We start from the raw sequence: 18,782 nt of genomic DNA, 5'->3' as shown, positions 1-18,782 counted from the left end.
TTTCTCGCGAACAGTGCACGCTCTCCTCCCCAGGGAGAGGGAAGCAGGGAGAGGGGAGGCGCATACCGGTTTTCGAGGAGGCAAAGGCCGAGGGCGGCGGAAGTGACGTCACATAGGGGGCCACACGCGTGTACCGCGGTGTGCAGCCTCTTCAGAGACAATGACCTATCCTGGCGTGTCGTCCCTCCTCCTCCTGACCCGTCTCGTGTTCGCCGAAAACTACTCACGCGAGTTTTTAACGGGAAGGCTTCCGGGCCTCGAGTCGCGGAATCGTTTGAGGTATTCACTGGCATAGGGGTCACCAAGGTACACTTCACAGTACCTTTTGGATTGACAGGACTTTTTTTTGAAACCAATTGTAATATGTAGCAGATTACATTCATCGAGTTTTAGGAAATGTTAATATTATTAGATATGTATGTGTACAGATAAGAACACAGTTCAGGTATATTATCTTCAGTTTTGTGTGAATGGAAGATTATGAAGAATCTGAGAAGTTGGTTACTAGTCTGCCAACGCATATACGATCCACATGTGAGCGTAGATATTTTAAACAGTGTTTTTCTGATAAGGAATGTGTACAATAGCGATGTCATATTTCTTTCCCTTATTGGTATTTTTAATAACAGTAAGAAACTAGTGATACTGGCAAGTTGAACGGACTTCTCATTCCCTCAAAGACTTATAAGGAATGTTTAAACTGAAGCTGAAATATTTCATCCGCAGTAACTCGAGAGATTTTAATATAAAAAGACTTTGACACCACCACGACTGCCAAGCCAGTTTCCTCTTTCCTTCCTTTCATTTCACAACACAGTCAATTACGAACGCTTTATCCACGAAGACTCTTTCCGTTTTTCAACCCAGCTCCGATCTATATCTCATCCCCTTTTGTCTCCTACAGAGTCTTTGTCTGCTCAGTTCTCACGAGCCGGACAATTCCGACTAGATGTTTAATCGGTTATGAAATTTGCACCTCGGACGTGCGTCGTTCTGCCGCCGGAGAACTTCATTTTCCACGAACTTATTAAAAAAGTTTCCGCTGGACGTCTGCGTTGGATGGACTCAAGACTCGTAAGAAAATCGACTGGCAAGATAAATAGTTGGGAAGTTCGTCGACAAGAGAGGGATGGGAAAAAATATAATATCGTGGGAAGGAGGAGAGCGAAGTGCCGTTAGCAGTGCAAGCTCGGATGGACAGTTTGCGAGAAACAATATATGCAATCTACATATTTCGAGTGCGCAACGCTCGTCTCGTTTCGGGGGAGAAATCAAATGAAAACCGAGTGCCTGCTTTGAGAACGGAAGTAAAGGCATTCCTTTATATGCTCCAGGGCGAATTGCACTACATCATTCGAAACACTCGACACGGAAAACGGCGCACAAAGGATGCTGCAGTTAACAGACAATTGGCTTGTCTAGCAGCCAACCCGATATTAAATATTCAGGTTGGCAGAGCCAGCCGAACGAGCAACAATAACAACTTCCAAATTGATCTGTCACGGAGTTAACGTTTCGTTCGCCGTAACGCTATTAGTGTAAGCAGAAACACGTTGTTCCTTGCGCGGGTGGGCAGAGGGACGAGCACCGTTATGCGTCTGGAAACGTAACAACAGATGCAAATGGTATGCGCGGCAAAGAGGCGGCGAGTTCATAATTGTCAGTACCCACATTGTGTCGCTCTGAACGCTTTCTTCTTCCGAAGACAGGTCTCGTCTGTGGTCTCGGTGCCCTTTGCAGTCTCGTTAAACAACCGCAAAAAATCAACAAAAGTACGCGACTGTGGTTTTGTACCAATCACGGATACGTGTTGGGAAAACAGATTGCACTGGCTGCGAGGCTGCTGAAGAATTTAAAGCCACCTATTGTTATTCAAACCGCTCGATTGCATGGAGACGCAGCTGCGTCTCTGGACCAGTTTCTATCAGCCCCTACTCTTGTTTTCTATCAAACCGATTCCTTCATTTATGAGACCGAAACAGACTATCCCCTACAGAAAATCTTTTTCACTTCAGAGGCAAGGTCACGCGTGGTGTCCCACGCTCCCACAAAAGCTTTTCGTTTCAGTCTCCCGAAACCCACCCTTTGGACTCTTTGAACCCCTATTTGGCCATCCCTTGCGAGCCTTGATTAAGTGTGAACAGCTCTGTCCATTTCTGCATGCGTTAGCACCCAAAACTCAATAATTACGCGCGACGGTGGCCGATTTAGAATTTTCTTTGTGTGGAAGAAGGGGCCCGCCGTTTTATCCACCGCTCGAGGGTGGTTACTATGCGCGTAATTTACGAAGACGCGTCACTCAATGGATATGAGAGTGCGGAGCTCGTTCGTGGGCATTAAGGATTCATGACAGAAATTCGTACGCACGGCACGCGTGAACGCAGCCGTCGAAAACATGTTTTACAGCGTTACAATCCCCGCCCGCCGTCTTGTTGCGCTACGTGACTTGTAATTATATGCCGAATGTGACAGCCGTCATTGGCCCGCGGTGTCACTTATAGCTGCAACAGAAATGCCATCGTCCCCCTAGAATTCGAATGTAAATTTCCCATCGCAAGCGTTTCAATCGTTGTAACAAGCACGCTTGTAAACCTTCGCAAAATAAATAGACCTCTCTTGACGTTTAATGATAAAACAGCGGGAAGGGACTATTAATGTAAATGCAATTAAAAACGACGTAACGAGGTACAAACAGCGAGCTGTAATAATAGAAAAGAGATGAAATAATTTATTTCGCGCTTTAATGTCCACGAAATACACGGCGAAACGCTGCGAAAGCATCCAAGTATTTTCCTCGCAATTTTCCCGCGCAATGGGCTGCTGCTGCTACTGTAATGCTTCCTGTAAATAATTAAGTTTATGGACTCTGAAAGAAGTCCTTTGTAACTTTCGACTCCGTTGGTCCGCGTTCCACGCTGATAACACTTGGTTTTATCGATTCGATACTATCGGAGCTAGCAATTTCGACTTCGATTTTGTAGCGTGCTCGAAACTTGCGAAGAAACGCAAACGTTTCCCAGAATGTACAGAATGTACTTCGTGTGAAGGGTTCATTTAAAGTGCGATTTCTAACATTCTTACTTGTCCCATTTTTCCGTTCAACTTCGCGCGAAACGTTGATAAACATTCTATGACGTGGGTAAGTTTTAACAGGCAATGCAAATATTCAAACATGTGTGAAGTTTCAACTCGGAGCTCTTCTCGTAGCAAAATTTACTTTTACTCGGTAGGAAAGAAACATTCTTACCATAAATCTAGAAGTAGCAGAGTTTCACGTTAGAAACGCGTGAAGCGTTCAATTTTTGTCCACGGCTACTGTATCAGAAAATGATATGCACCTGCAATGTGTGCAATTTACCAGCTCGAACGAACAGTGTCGAATATACATACACGGTAATTTCGATCGCGTGGCAATAACAACCGCGTTTTAAGTAAACATTTCCGTAATTACTTATGACGACACGTAGCCTTTAAAGTTTGCGAGTGTATTATTGGGTGTAAGTGGACTGCCCGTCCTGGTTGGGCTCGCTTGCTTTCCCCGGTTCGTTAGAGCCTGACACGCCCTTGTTAATTCTAGCACAATATTTAAGCAAAGGTTCATAATCATTGAGCACACACATCAGCCCAGGGAATCTTGTACATACGACTATCACGGTCAGACGAAATAAGCTTGCTAATTTGTTAGCTTGTTTTCTGATTTTTTTAAGGAAATAAAAAAGTTTTAACTGCTTGATGGATGAACGCGGCAGAAGCAAATAGTAGAAAACTTCATTTCTGTATTCTACGTTTTAAAGCAGAAAAGTAATTTTGCGCTCCAAATATTCTACACAAATTGTCTGCTGAACATCGGGAATATTTTAAGTTTCTCATGTCACTGCAGAAAATGTTTCCCAGTTAATTTATTATACAACTGTATTCTCTGTTTTCAAAGAATAAATTTAACAAAAGCACGGAAAACAAAGAAGCCCAGAAACTTCCCTTCGACATAAAATTTCCAAGAGAATGCGCGAAACAGAAACGTTCCTTCGCATCCGTTCTACATTCGTCAAAAGAAGCCTGATCGAAGTCTGCAAGCTCGCTGGCCAGTAACCGACCAGTCTGATTGCTTTCTTACCGTTCTATGTATCATTTCGCGTGCGCGTGCAGATGCAATCTTTCAATCGAACAGGACGGGGCAACGAATAGCAAAACAACGGTATAAATAAAGTATCAGTCGTTGCGTAAGCCGTACGTCTTCGCCTGGATCGATACTAGCAATCCAATATCGTGGAACGCGGGGCACAGCGTGGAGGGAAGCAGGCGAAACGACTTTCGAGGGGAATAAAAACATCGCGTTTGTCGATAGAGGTAATTTAGAGCGGGCGGGCGCGCGAACGCGGTCGTTATGCTCGGTATAATTCACGAGCTGCTACGAATATACCAGCTCATACGGCACTCGTCGGGCTAAATTGGATTTTTGCCTCGTCGATGGAGAGCCACCTTCCCTGTCCGATCCTTTCGCCAGGAGATCCCTGTCCCGCGCCGTCGTCGTCGCCCAACCGCCCCTCCCGCGTTGGGATATCAACGAGTTCGATAATTGCTTGGTCGGATTTAATTAATTCGTTAGAGGCTAACGACCGAAGCCCGCGCGCCTTGCCGCTCGTTAACGGGACGTGCACGCGCGTTTACCAGTCGATTATTTCTTCTCCCTTTCGACGTTTTTGGGTCGCTGCTGGACCACGGTGTTTACTGAGTGCTGAAGTTTCACCTTTCATTTCGTTTTCCGTGGCTGAAAGGTGCAGAGGAAGAGGAACATAGAGTATTCACTGTTTTAGCAGAGTTTCTCTGGTGTATTAAGTATGAAATTGTATAATTTTCTTAGAGCCTTTTACGCTGCCTTACGCTGACGAATCAAGAAGCCAGAATGAGAAGGAATGAGAAGAAATAAATGAGTTAGAATGAAAAGTACCAGCGCTTGCGAGCCTGCGCCGGTAACCAGTGTTTCTACCCTAATTAAGAAGTGGTTTTTCAAGTAGACTTTATTTTACAAAAAATCTAGGTACTGACAACGATAATATAATTTTCTAAACAGCTTCTACGGTTCCATCGAAGTCACAGATCTTCAAAGTATCACTTGACACGTTAACCGATGGGTTCACGACTCGGCACCCTTGTCCACAGGAATTCCTCGAATGCCAGGCAATGGTTCACCAGAGCTTATCGGACACGGTCTTACGGTTCGTATTGGACCTTGCGACCCTGAGACGGTAACTCGCCACTGTCTAGAGATAAAAAGGAAACGAATCTCCCCTGGATACGGGGGTGAAAGGTGGAGAGATCAGGCATTTCCCGATACCGATACATCCGCTTGAAATAATGCAGGGCCGTTTCTTTCGTTTCGTGATCGAGCGAGGTTTCGAGCAGCGCCCTTGCAATATACCCATATTACGTACACCCATACACGTGTGCATGGTTACACACGTGAGTATGCATACATATATGGCGCTTTATTAATGGACAAACGCGGCGACCGCGGGCGACAAAGTGGACAGCGCCGCGTGGAGTAACGCGTTAGCTCGTTTACCGGAAAACGTGTTGCTGGTGCATGGTCCACACCCTTGCAAACTAGGCGTGGCAGTTTTCTATGGTGATCAGAGTTTAACTGCATTTTCCTCGCGGTGGCGACCGGGTGAACCGCGTCATAGCGAATTTAGTCGATCGCCTGGCGACGTCGTTTGCCACCAACGAACCGACGAACGTGGCTGGCTAACGAGCCTGCACGTGCACACCGTCGCCCACCCCTCCGACGTACTTTCCAAACGATCGCTGCACTCTGTGTAATAAATCTCTCTGACCGTGACCGACGACGATTTGAGGACTAACTCGGATTGATAGGTTTTATTTCAAACGAGGCTGCTCCGAGTTGGTGTTTAAGTTGACGTTGATAAAGCTGGATGGTTGTAGCTTCGCTGAAGTACCATCGATCAGAGGTGTATCTACCTTTCTCATTGAAAGTCTTATCAGTGGGAAGGTCTCTCTATCATTTAGAGCAAGGTTCCCCAATCTTTTTTGGCTTGTTGTTCTCTTTCGGATATCGGCCACCTCTATGGCCCTCTTCACCCTTTCTTCTTTTTTATCCCTACTTTTTTCTCCGCCCTCCTCCTCTTCACATGACTCTGAACATTTAAGGGTAATATCGCTTCCATTGAGAAACCACGATTCAGAAAAAGTTTAAAATATATAGAATTGAGCAAACTGAGAAGGCATTGCTTCACTGAGTCATAAGATTTGACCAAATGGTGATATTTCTTTTCTGCAAGTTATAAATCTTGTGAATGATTCATATGAAAATAATTCCATAGAATTAGACGATGCCATCGCGTGATCAAGAGATATGCGAAAGGGTTACGTTAATCACCGAAATCGTAGACGAGTGAAATGATCTCGCTAACTACTATGTACGCGCTGTTCCGCGATCGACGCTAGTACAATAATCGTGGCCGTCGGAGTAGCAGCGACACCAACACCATAAACGAGTTACCATCAGTCGTGCACGAAACACGAAGGCAATACAGCGGCCGAACTTATGAATATTTACACCGGTTGAATATGCATACACCACTGACAATGTATTATTTTTGCTCGACGGGAGATCAATATAACACCCGCGCACGGCACACGAACCGAGCACCCAGCAGCCAATACAATCCGCGAGAACTACATAAGTACACGGTGCACACACCGTGCAGGATGCAGTCGGTGCATACGACTGCATTTTCTGTTCCAGTGAACGATGGAAGCTCGTCGAACGCGACTCAACTACCGGTGATGCCCACTGCATTTTTCCAACCTGCTCGTTTTACGTTTTATTGCGGAGAACGTTCAAGCGGAATCGAAACGTCACGTAGTGGCGATTTATGACCCTGTGTACGCACTGAGAGACCACTTCCACCTGATTCGACTGAGGATTATCGGTCATTAGTAAATAGATCGCAAGGAGGAAAATAGCAGACTCAGTCGAGCGATATTCATCGCTATGTTGCATCATTAGCATCGTATTTATATTAATTAAGCTGCAGCGCTGTCGGGACGAAGGACGACGGGCACGTCGTCGCGGCGAGATTTTAGGAGATATCCTCGACTGGCAGCGTTCGAGTAATCACGATTGGAATCGAGCTTTTTCTATCGCTTGGTTCAGTTTAAATGTTTCTTTTCATTCAGAACGATGTAGCGTGAGGTACAAGTGAGAAAATGTAAGAGCTGATTCTATGGATTCTATGTACAATTCTGAATATTTTAAATTCAGTACCTGAAACTTTAAATTTATTTTAAAAGAAGCAATATCTAGGGATTTGAATATTTGAAAATTTTCAAATCCAGAGATTTGAATATTTGAAAATTTTCAAATCCAGAGATTTGAATATTTCAAATGTGTAAATTTGGAGGGACGGTAGACGCTACAAACGGTGTACTGCGTGGTAATCAGCTTGCATTCGAAACGCATCGCAGCCAAAGGATTAAAATGAAGACGAATCGAAGTGAAACCAGGAATCGAATTCCCCTTGGTCACATTTTCGAGGGAAACGAGGATGAAGACGGGTTCCATCAAATGGCGTACTTTGTGCGCGTAATGCGATGATTCATGAATTGCTGTATCACGGGTCCGAGGTTCAGGAAACGGTAACGGGTACTTAATCGCCCCAAACGATGCGTCGCGCGTTCCTGGATTAACTATTAAACGAGATGACGCACGATTTCTCGAGTCGTTTTCGCGGTGAAAGGAGACCGCGGGTGAAATTTAATGCGCGACGTGAACCCGAAAAAAGGGGCCCCTCGCGAGTCCCATAATTCAATTAAACCCGCTGCGTCGGTATTTAACGGGCCGCGACGTTGTAACTTCGTTTTGGACCGATGCCACCAGGCTGGTTCATGAGCCAGCCTGACGACTGAGAAAAGGACGCATCTTTTGAGCACTTCCCCTTTCCTTTTTTCCTTTGGTTGTTCTTTCTTTCGATTGATCAATAGCAGCGGTCGGAGGAGAAACGAAAGAGAGGAGCAAGCAAAGCGGGAAAAAGACGCGTCTCTAGAAATTGCACCCGTTGCCGCGGGCTTGAACGATTTTAAACTATTGTTACGCTCGATTCGCCTCCAGTAGAGATCGAAAGAAAGGTTCGTAGAATCGTGAACGCTTTGCTCCCCTCGCGGAAGAAACACAATTTTCTCGAAACGATATTTCGTTATCGAATTGCTGACTTTTCGCGAACCGCACAGCTTTTCGTCTATAAAGTGCTAGGAAAGGAGTACATACTCCTGACTTAATTTGTGCTACCTTTATCAAATTATAACATTCACCTTTTCGTAGAATCGAGCAACACTGCCAACTCTTTTTGCAGAACGTTTGGACACTTCAAGTGTCACACTCGCGCAATCGCACGAATTGATTTTTGAGGACAAGACTTCTACAACTTTATTAAAATGGACGGGGGACCTAGTAACCCAGCTCGTGACGGTAAATTAATAAAAGTACCAGACGTCGAGATTTGAAGCCTTTCAGAAAAAGGGATTGACACGAATGTGTGATCTACTTTTCCAGAATGACTTCAATCGCAATGAGGAAACGGGAACATCGATTTACGCGAGCTGAGATGACTTTCAAAGTAATCATTTTCGCAGGTTTGCATTTTAGGGTTTAATCCCCAAAAAACTGACCCCATACTCTCGTCTTATTCTTCTTCGTTATATTTATTGACGAGATAAATTAATATGCACAGAATAAAAAATTATTATATATCTGATTGCAAGGGTATGTCAACTAAGTACCATATCTTCTTATGTCAATTAAACTCTTCTTATATTACTTCCCAGATAGTAGACATTAAGAAATATAAAATAGGAAGACCATTCAGGACACCCAGATTAGGCACTGAAATCACCCAAACGCAGCTTCTCAAAAATGGATCAAAAACTAATACAAAGACTTACCTTCATCATCAATGGAGAAGATCCCGATGCCATCGCCGCCCCGAATACTGTATCCAATTCTAGAGTCACCGCCGATAGGATCCGCATCTTTAGCGTGAACAGTCGTGACCAGAGTGCCCAGTGGTTGGTTCTCGAACACACTCGCGGAGATGACAAAATCGTCGAAGACGGGCGGGTGCAAATTCTCGTTCACGTCGACCACTTCGATTATAACCATCGTCTCGGCGGTCAGAGACGGCTCGCCCCTGTCCTTAGCGACGATCGTCAACGTATGCACCTGACGTTCCTCGAAGTCCAAGTTCTGCGTGGTCCTAATCGTGCCGGACACTTTGTCAACTTTGAAGAAGCCCTCGTTCTCCATTGCATCAGAAAGGAAGTACTCGATGTCCCCTCCAGCGCCTTCATCCGGGTCTGTCGCGTCCACGACCGCCACGACCGTCCAGATAGGCACGTCCTCTCTGATCTTCACAGTGTAGCTGGCCAACGCGAAGCTAGGCGCGTTGTCGTTCACGTCGTCCACCGTGACTCGAACCAGAGCGTCCGAGTACAGCGATGGCATATCCATCCCTTTGCCACCGTTATCTTGCGCCCGTATTCTCAGCTCGTAGATCTCCTGCCGCTCCCTGTCCAATCTGCCGAAAACGCTCAGCACGCCAGTCACTGGATCCACTCGAAAATCATTGGTCTCCGTCACCAGGGAGTAAGTGACGCGCGCGTTCTCCCCGAGATCCGCGTCAGTCGCGTTCGCCCGCCACACGTTAGTGCCATTCAAAGCGGTCTCCGAGATCCTGAAGCTCGCCAGGGACTTCTCGAATTTCGGAGCGTTGTCGTTCACGTCTAGAATCGTCACTGGCAGCATCTTCGAGGAGGACTTCTGAGGCTTCCCTAAGTCATAGACACTGATGTTTAAGAAGTACTCGCTCTCCCTCTCGCGATCCAAATAGCCTATCACGTTCAGGTCGCCTGTGTCGGGGTCGATGCCGAAGACGGAGTCGCGATCGCCGCTGGAGATGCAGAAAACTAGCTTCCCGTTGTAGTCTAGGTCCCTGTCTCTGGCGCGTATTCTGACCAGGGTTGTTCCTACTTTCGCGGACTCGTTGACCTTGATTTCGCTCGGGAAATCGATGAACTCTGGCGTGTGCACGTTTTCGCCGTATCGACTGGGGGTCAAAGCAACATCGTCTTCCTTCGATGGCACGTTGTTCCTCTCTGCTGCTGCGATGGCTTCGGTTAATCTTCGAGCTACCCCTGTGTCCCGACACTCGAAGGTTCCGCTTTGGTCGGATAGGATCCTTCCTTGGGAAACTAGGTTCCTCTTAGCGTTCACCAGGTGCATGTGCACGGGGTTCACGTCCGCGAAGTGCGTACCGTCCGTGGCTGTGACGTTTACTATCCTCTCGGTGACCTTGACATCGGAGAGATCACAGGCGACGGACAAGACACCGCTGGCGGAGTCCAGGGCGAAGCAGCCATCCTCGTTGCCCGAGACTATGCGATAGCTGATAATGTTACCGGCGTCGAAGTCGATGGCAGACACCGTGATAATTTCTGAGCCGATGGGCACGTATCGCGGCACGTGGCCTGTGCAATCGATCCTCTCGAACTGCGGCCTGTTATCGTTCACGTCCCGCACTTTCACGCGCAGCTGCATCTCCGCCTGTCGTCGGTAAGGCAGCCCCCAGTCGCTGACCCGCACGTGCAGCAGGTAGTCTCTCTTCATGGTCTCGTAGTCGAGCACCTGCTTGGTCCTGACGATCCCGGAAAAATGGTCGATTTCGAACGGGACCTTCTGGATGTTATCGATGCTGTAGGAGATGTAAGCATTCTCGCCAGAGTCACGGTCCTTCGCGGTGACCTTAACCACTAAGGTGCCAGCTGGTTCATTCTCATCGATCGTCACTTCCATTTCCGACTGCTCGAAAGTCGGGTCATTGTCGTTCGTGTCGACCACGTTGATCTTCACCTTGGCCGACGACTGCTTCCTCGTCCCCGCGTTTCCTTGGTCAATGGCGGACACTGTCAGCGTGTAAAATGCCTTCTTCTCAGCGTCCAGGTTCACGGCGGTGTACAGCATTCCAGTCTCCGCGTTCACGTAGAATTCTCCGCCTTCGTTGCCGCCCACGATCTCCAGGAATACCAGCGCGTTCTTCCCTTCATCCGCGTCCGTCACCTTCAGTCTTATCACTGGAGTGTTGATGGGAGCTGTCTCAGGAACCTTCACCTCGTAGATCTCGCGGCTGAACACTGGCGCGTTGTCGTTCAGGTCTGCCAGGTGGACAGGGACGAATTTGTAGCTGAATCGCTGCGGCACTCCGCGGTCCATTGCACGCAAGGTTAAATTATAACCTTGGGTGGCTGTCTCTCGGTCCAATAAGTGCAAAACTTCGATATTGTACTCGCCAGGGTGCGAACTACCGGCTGGCCGCACTCTGAAGTGGCCAGTTGGGTCACCGCCCACGATATCCAGGCTCGCGATCTGTCCATGAACGCCCTCGTCGTTGTCGATCACTTGGACGATCGCGTAGATGTCGGCGTTCGAGTGTTCCACGATGTCTGGTAGGTGACGTACGTAAATCTCTGGCGCGTGTAGGTTCACCTGTCGTACTTTGATCGTCACTTTCGCTGTGCTAGCTCTGCTGCCGCCTCCGCTGCGGAACACTGAGCCGCGGTCCTTCGCTAATACTGTCAGCTCGTGGACGGCTCGTTCCGAGCACCTGAGAGAGGAAATACGAAATCGTGTTTGTTTTGGAGAGTGGATGATATTTAATTTTAATTATTTGAAGGTGTCCAATTATTGACAAATTCTTAATCTCCTAAGTAAGCGCATAAATACATTGGAGTATCTAAACTCAAGAACACGAAGAGGTATTCGACTGAAGTGAAAAGTAGACCGTAGGAAGGAGATTATACCTGTTGTTGTAAGACAAAACGACATGAGCCACTTGTTTAAAAAGGAAAGTTCCTTAAATACAAACTTCTTCTATCCAAAAGCATCAATCCCACCTTGAAGTCTCTAATTAAGCCAAAAACTAAAATTTCTCGAAAATATGGCTGATGTCGTTTTCTCCAAAACTGGCCAAGAAGTCCAGACGTCGGTCAGGCGCTAAGACAAATCAGAGACCATCAAAAAAAAGACAACACTACCAACGCGTCCCCGTGTACATCAAGATAACCCGAGAAAAGAATGAAACGACGCCTCGGAGACCAATTGCCTATAAATCCAAGCGAGGATCTCCGTTGTAAACATTTAGCGCCTATCCCAGGGCAGGATCTTCTCTCATCCGCGGGGACCATGAAACGAAACACGAGAATTCTATTACGTCGACCTACCTGAGCGGCCTGGTGAGCGTGATTACCCCACTGACCGGGTGAACGGCGAACTGATCAGTCTCCTCAGCGAAGCTGTAATAAATCTCGCCGTTCCTACCGAGATCGGCGTCCTCGGCTATTACCCTGAGTATAGTTCGATGCAGGGGCGTGTCCTCCGTTACGGTTGTCTCGTACTCGGTCGGGTAGAAGAGCGGGTTCAGATCGTTCGTATCAAGGATCGTGACGACGACCGTCGTGTCCGCCTCGAGGATGGTCGTCCTGTGCTTGCCCTCGCCCCTGCTCGCGGTGGCGCGCACTTCGAGCACGTAGCGATCCTTCCGCTCGCGGTTCAACACGTCCACGTTCCCGGTTCGAGTCCGAATCAAAAGGAAACAGAAATCACCGACGGTGCGATCCTCGGCTTTAAAGAACTTATCGTGGTCCCCGCTCACTATGCGAAACCGAATGTCGAAGCTGCTGTCCGAGGAAGCGAGTTTGATGCCCATCCTCTCCTCGGGGACCACGTACGTCTTCCCGATGGAGTTCTCCGGGATGGAGACATTGTAGAGCGGCTGGGTGAAGCGGAAGTCCTGATTTGACGGGGAGGAAGAGTCCTCGGTGATGGAGGCAGAGGTGGAGGTCGGAGCTGTCGGGGAGAACGACTTGGTGACAGGGCTGCTGTCCGACGAGGAGAAGGTGGTCGCCGCGAATGTGTCGGAAGACGGGGTACCCGCTGTGGCCGCGAACAGCCACAGCCACAACCATGGCCAGGCGAGCAGCACGCGCTGCTTCATCCTCCGCATCGTGTCGCTAGCTCATCGTCAGCGGTTTTTGCGAGGTGAATCCGTCGTTGCCCCGGCAAGTCGAGGGGACGCCGATCCTTGGCCTGACCGTCCTCGGTCCCCGCCGAGAACCGCCGCCTGAAAACATCAGAGAAATACGAGTTAGTTCAGGTGGTCTCCTTAACCGGTCCGATCGATTCGGGAAGGCTGGATGAAGTGGAAGCTTGTAGAGCTAAATCCGGGTTATCCTTGACGACAGCCACTGGCTTCCGCTCGATCGAGCATGATGAGTAGACGGTTTACCCGAAGGGGTTAAGGAAAGGCTATTGACAGGAAAGGGTGAGGAGCTCTCTATCGGGGCTCTACAGGGTAAGCCACTTCGAACTTGCTGTTTCATTTATCTTATGTCAATGTTACTGTGTTTAGAGAAAAGTATTTTTAACGAGAAGTCGTTCATGTTGAGGACCGAGAGAAATTTTCAGGACATGTGACTTATGTAGACGTAGGTCTGGGTTAACATTGAGCTGGCTATGCTTTCAAATTGTAGCATATTCTATCTTTGAATTGGTTTTAGGTACAATAAGCAGGAATTTAGATAGCACTGCAAGCATTTAACGAGGTCAGTAGCGTGCTATGTTTGATCAATTCGCACGAATTTCATCGCGCGATAATTCTTCGTACTCGCAAGGCTGTTACGATGAAATTTACAAATTCGATACTCGATTGATAATGGATATCAATCGGAAACGTATTGGGGATTGAAAATTGTTAAACTCGCAGAAAATAACGTTTCAATTTCCAGCAATATCGTGGCTATTAACCTTTGCGAAAAGGTAAATCTGTCGTGTGACCATTGATACGCGATCGCGTTTAATTGTTCGAAACTCGACTCATCATTCGCGCTATAGTACCCCTTCTATTTTTCTTCAAAATTCCATATTTTCCAATGATTAGTAATTGAAAATAAAAACAGCCATGGTACTGTCCAAATGAGGGTTCAACTCGAACTGATTCGATCTCGTTTCACTGCATATTGCTGGTGTACAATTAATTCTATCTAACTAGTAAACTTTAATTAGCATACATTTGCAGTTGCGCAGCCGAAAGCAAACAACCCGAGTGTATCGAATGTTCCACAATCAGGAGCGATAAAGTCAGCGCTAGAAATAACGGATTAACTAATCATAGGCTTGGGTGAGCTCTAAATTTCGGTGTGGCAGGTGGGACAAAGTGCAACGCCATTTCCTAGAGCCCTTGTGTAAGCATTGCTCCCAGCCTAGGCCAACGATCATTTCGGCCGTGACAGTTTCAGTGGCCGAGTCAGATAACAGCGCGAAACACTAGATCCGATAACGGGCACCACGATTTTGCCTATCTTCGAGCGTCCACGAATACCCTCTCGATCGGCACTCGTGCACTCCAATCTAGAGTTCCTCTCTCCAGCGTTTCCACCGATCGCTCTCGACGATCTAGTGGATCAATATGTATTCGACGACGGCAGAGGTTTTGGAATGCGGTATCAACGCATCGATCGAGGCGGAAAAGCCGCGCGCCGCGCCGCGCTCGATTTCGAATTCAAACAAGGGAAGTAGACTCGCGTGTCCCGCGCCACTCAACGATGGACTGCTCGACGTATCCTTCCGAGAGTAAATTACATACGCGCCGACGAAGATAGTCGAAATCGCTTTGCAGACTGCAAGGTGTTGGGAAGAGGCCCTTTGTAGGCGAATTTGTGGAATCTGTTCGAAGATCAACACGATATTCTTGGTTCTCTGAGGATTAGTCAGGAGCAAACAAGACGAATCGAAAGTACTGAGTCAATAACACTGACAGAATGTATGCATGGTCCTTATTCCCTCGATTTTATGTTTCTGTTTTGCAAGTCTGTGTTTTCCAAGTTAAATGCACGTACTTTATAGTTACTAAACAATTAGATATATTTAGAAACTTATTATATAAAGGAATGTAAGCTTGTCGCTGAGTAGAAGCTTCCAAATCGACTACATAATTGGAATCGATGCCAATAGTAATATTAATCCATCGACACTATCATCCTACAATCAAGATTACTGCCAGTACGTACTTACTACTACGGATAGTATCATTTACCGTGCAAAGTCTGCTTAAGATTTCCTCATTCCCCTGAATAAACAAACAAATAGAGTAAGAGCAGAGATGTTCCCGTTCCTTCGGAATCCCACAACGAATTTCAAGACCATTCATTTGGCCCAGTTGCCTAGGTAATTGATAATCTCGGTGCAACCAGAAGCAATTCTCGGTCGCGCAAACGTCGACATAACCGTTGGCGAGCAACGCTAAACGCTGCTCGAAAGACGCCGCCGTCTCGTTCGTTTCTTTAACAGGTGTTCGTACCACTAACTAGCTCCGCGTCCCGAGCGTACGCCTGGCTTTAACCCGAGAGGATCGGAGCCGCTAACGGTGTGCTCAGCATCGTCGCGGAAAAAGCGTTCAAGACCAACCAGCTAATTATCGCCGAGCGTTCTCCGCTCGCTTCGCCAAGGGGAAACAGTTTCTTGCGCGCCGCGTAAAACGCCGAGATTATAGGTACAGTTATTACGACAAATAGCGTCGCGTTGCTGGCGAGAGGCGAAACGACTTTTAGGTATCGTAACGAGCGCCCTGAACCTCGGGGAATCAGCGCTGTGCACGAGGAAACGGACTCGTCCGTACTAAGCGCCGATTCCAAGCTGCTGCCGATAAAAGGTCGTCTAAACGCCAAGGTATTTTCAGACTCGCTGCAATTTTCACGCTGATAGGACCGGTGCAAGTCGAGGAACGCGCGCGAGCAGCGCGAGCAGCGCGAGCTGAGGAACGAGACGCCGATCGGTGCGCCTGGTTGGCGCCACGGGATATTTGCGCTTCGTTCCTGCCACGCCGAGTCCGCGGTTAACCTTGAGCTAGCCTTCCTGGACGACCTTGCTGTGGAGTTTTTTAAAGGTGGGAATATGCTTCGAGATGGCTGCGGTTATGTTAGGTTCCCTGAGCAGAAGTTGCATTTTACTTGTTAATTACGGGTAATGCGAGGTGTCCCTGACAGGAGGTGCTAAGCTGTAGATTTGCTGTCTGATTATGTTTATTTGTGATATGGTGCTGTGTCTGCGACAGTCTGGATCGTGTTCGGAAATTTAACACTCGGATTCGAAGGCGTCTCTGATAAGCGTGAGGGGGCTCTAGGGTTTATGCTTATAGAGCATTTCTTCGGTGCTGATGAAACCTGAGGCATTCTTCGGGTGCGAACCTTAGTTGGAACATGTGATTTTAGAAATGCAGTCTCATATTTTCGAATGAATCTTTTTGTGGAGATTACTGGTGGAGCCTATGATGAGCTTCTAAGAGTTACCAAAAAAATTAATTTTGAACATTATTGTGGCTAAGAATCTATAATAAAATAATACTAGAAAAACCATACCAAGGTAGCGTAGCTTACCTGGGATTCAAATGTAGATTTTGACAAATTCAGATTATAAAAACTGAAGAGTGAGAAATTTATGAATGTATTAAACATTAGTAGAATATTATTACACTCGATTTCCATCTCAATAACCTCTCCACTAATAGAATGTTTAAAGTTACAGTAAATCTCTTTACGCATTTCTTCACGCTAGAAGAAATAAAGTTGAACACTGGGCAAAAATACTGACAATTTCCACTCGAGAGCACGACTATGAGCGAAAAATGGTCCGAGTGGTGGTGAAAACGAATGAAAACAATGCAAGCCAGGACCACTATCAGTATTTTAACCAGACAATACGAGCGATCGCATTTGTTTGCGGAACGACCCAGCAGTGGGCAACGACTCAGGGGCTGGTAAAATTAATTTTTCCAGTTTCGACGACGAACGTCGTCGTCGTCTATCGCAGTCGCGACTGACTTTTTCTGTAGTACGAATTCACGAATGTGAAATAGATAACTACTGATTCTGGAACACGAAACATTTCCACTCGTCGATACTGTCATATTTCACGCGAACTACGTTTATGACTCAAGTTAAATCCGATTAACAGGTGCACGCGGGTATATCTTGCTGTTGGTTGGCATGACGATGCTGTCAGATTAGCACGCTGACGCTTTTGATATTCGACGCGCCGAGCTTCAGAAGCTCGTTTCGTTTTACTGTGTCGCTTGCATGGTTTTAAATAGCTCTTTGCTGTTTGTGAATTTCCATGACATTACCCGTGTCGAAAATTCCACTAGAAAATCGACAACTGAGTGATTCCGATCGAAATTTTTATGCACCTAGATGACGTTCATATTTATTCCTTTAATCACAGCGTTTTTATTTTTTATCGTAGATTGAGTTGGTCCAGTAAAGTGGCTTATACGATCAAATATTTAAACATGGATAAAATTCATCTATTCAAATAGTAAATATCGAATCACTTCGAAAGTCACTGTATAAATTTCCCCCTGAACGAAAAAATACATTAGACTGATAGAAGCTTTGACAATCATCTGATATGTACTTCAAATTTATTCTCCCCGAGACAAAATCACTTGAACCAATGTCCACAGAGTGACAAGATTTTAACAACTCCACTGCATCATAGAATCCAAAGCTGAATTCAACAAGCGGCTAGTGTTCCTTCTCTCAAAAGGATCTTCCACGAAAGCAAGTTGACCTATATTCTTTGTCAAGTTTCCGTCCATAAATAGCGCCGCTAAAAAAAGCATCTGTACCTCAAGGAAGTTGTACAATCTGCACGACCTGGAGGCTGCATTTCTCACGAATCACGCTTTACTTCTCACGCCCGAGAACTGTTTTCCGCGTGTAATAATTTCACGTACACGTTTTTACAAAGTGACACCGATGCTCCTTTCATCTCGTCCCACTTGGCCGCTCGGAAAATCCATTATTGCGTCACGCGCCTGCAGCAGCGTTTAACCCCTAGCCACATGGCCCTTAGATTTTCCTCAAGCGTAAACGGTCTTTTTGATTTCGCTACGCCACATCGTCGTCCCCTTTTGTACCCTACGAGGCTAGAGAGCCGTGGCTGCTTTTTATCAAGCCCTATCTCGCGTCGAGATCGCGCGTACGCGGGCTCAGCGGCACCCTGGCTCTTCATGATTATCGTTTCAAGGGCGCACCGAAATAAACGCAAGTACGCCTGCTTCCCAGTTCAGGAACGCGAGGAGAGCCTCCTGTCTCGCCCTCAAGGATGACAACGCAACGTTTCACTTCCCTTCCATTCCCACGCTCGGCTGCACGGCTGTCTTCTGGGTTCGACGCGACCTTTGCGATCCATGGACCTGCTAATGAGACTTAATATCGATTTTGCTTGTTGGCAGGTGCTTAAACCTGTGCTCGCTGGGATACAGGTTCTCTCGATTTACGCGAGATCGATTTTGTGCGTTAGTGTATCGCTTAAGGGTGACAAGGCCTCATTTATGAAACTAAGAGTATGATCCATGATAGGTGATCGAGTAAGAAGCTCACTACTTCGGCGTCTATAGCGCTTTCATGTACGGAAATTAGCTATCTCGTAGGTATTTTCCTTAGGCGCAGCCTTTCTTTCATTTGGTAGACATGCTGCTAGAGAAGAAATCGCGAAAATACTGAATATCAAATATTACACCAACTCTTCAATCTTAATATACTAAAGAGAGATACTTCGAGCCTACAAATCAAATAATGTTAAATTTGAGCTACATCCTATATCATATACACTAAGTGTGAACTCTAGATAATCTCCTTCACCTTCCCATTTAGCG

The 18,782-nt window shown here is 46.8% G+C and overlaps 1 protein-coding gene across 1 annotated transcript in view; it reads right to left on the bottom strand.

Annotated features, from left to right (window-relative positions):
* The window catches only part of Kug (FAT atypical cadherin kugelei), a 248,546-nt gene extending 235,473 nt beyond the window's left edge, over positions 1 to 13,073 (bottom strand). The window contains exons 1-2 of the mRNA XM_076374792.1: positions 12,292 to 13,073; positions 8,962 to 11,675 (exon numbers count right to left, since the gene is read on the bottom strand). Of these exons, the coding sequence (XP_076230907.1) occupies positions 8,962 to 11,675; positions 12,292 to 13,073 (3,496 nt within the window). The remainder of the gene's footprint in view (positions 1 to 8,961; positions 11,676 to 12,291) is intronic.
* Positions 13,074 to 18,782: the final 5,709 nt, after the last annotated feature.

Source organism: Calliopsis andreniformis, chromosome 3 (genome assembly GCF_051401765.1).
Source record: "Calliopsis andreniformis isolate RMS-2024a chromosome 3, iyCalAndr_principal, whole genome shotgun sequence".
Classification (NCBI taxonomy): domain Eukaryota; kingdom Metazoa; phylum Arthropoda; class Insecta; order Hymenoptera; family Andrenidae; genus Calliopsis; species Calliopsis andreniformis.
This window is presented reverse-complemented; position numbering and strand designations above follow the sequence as displayed.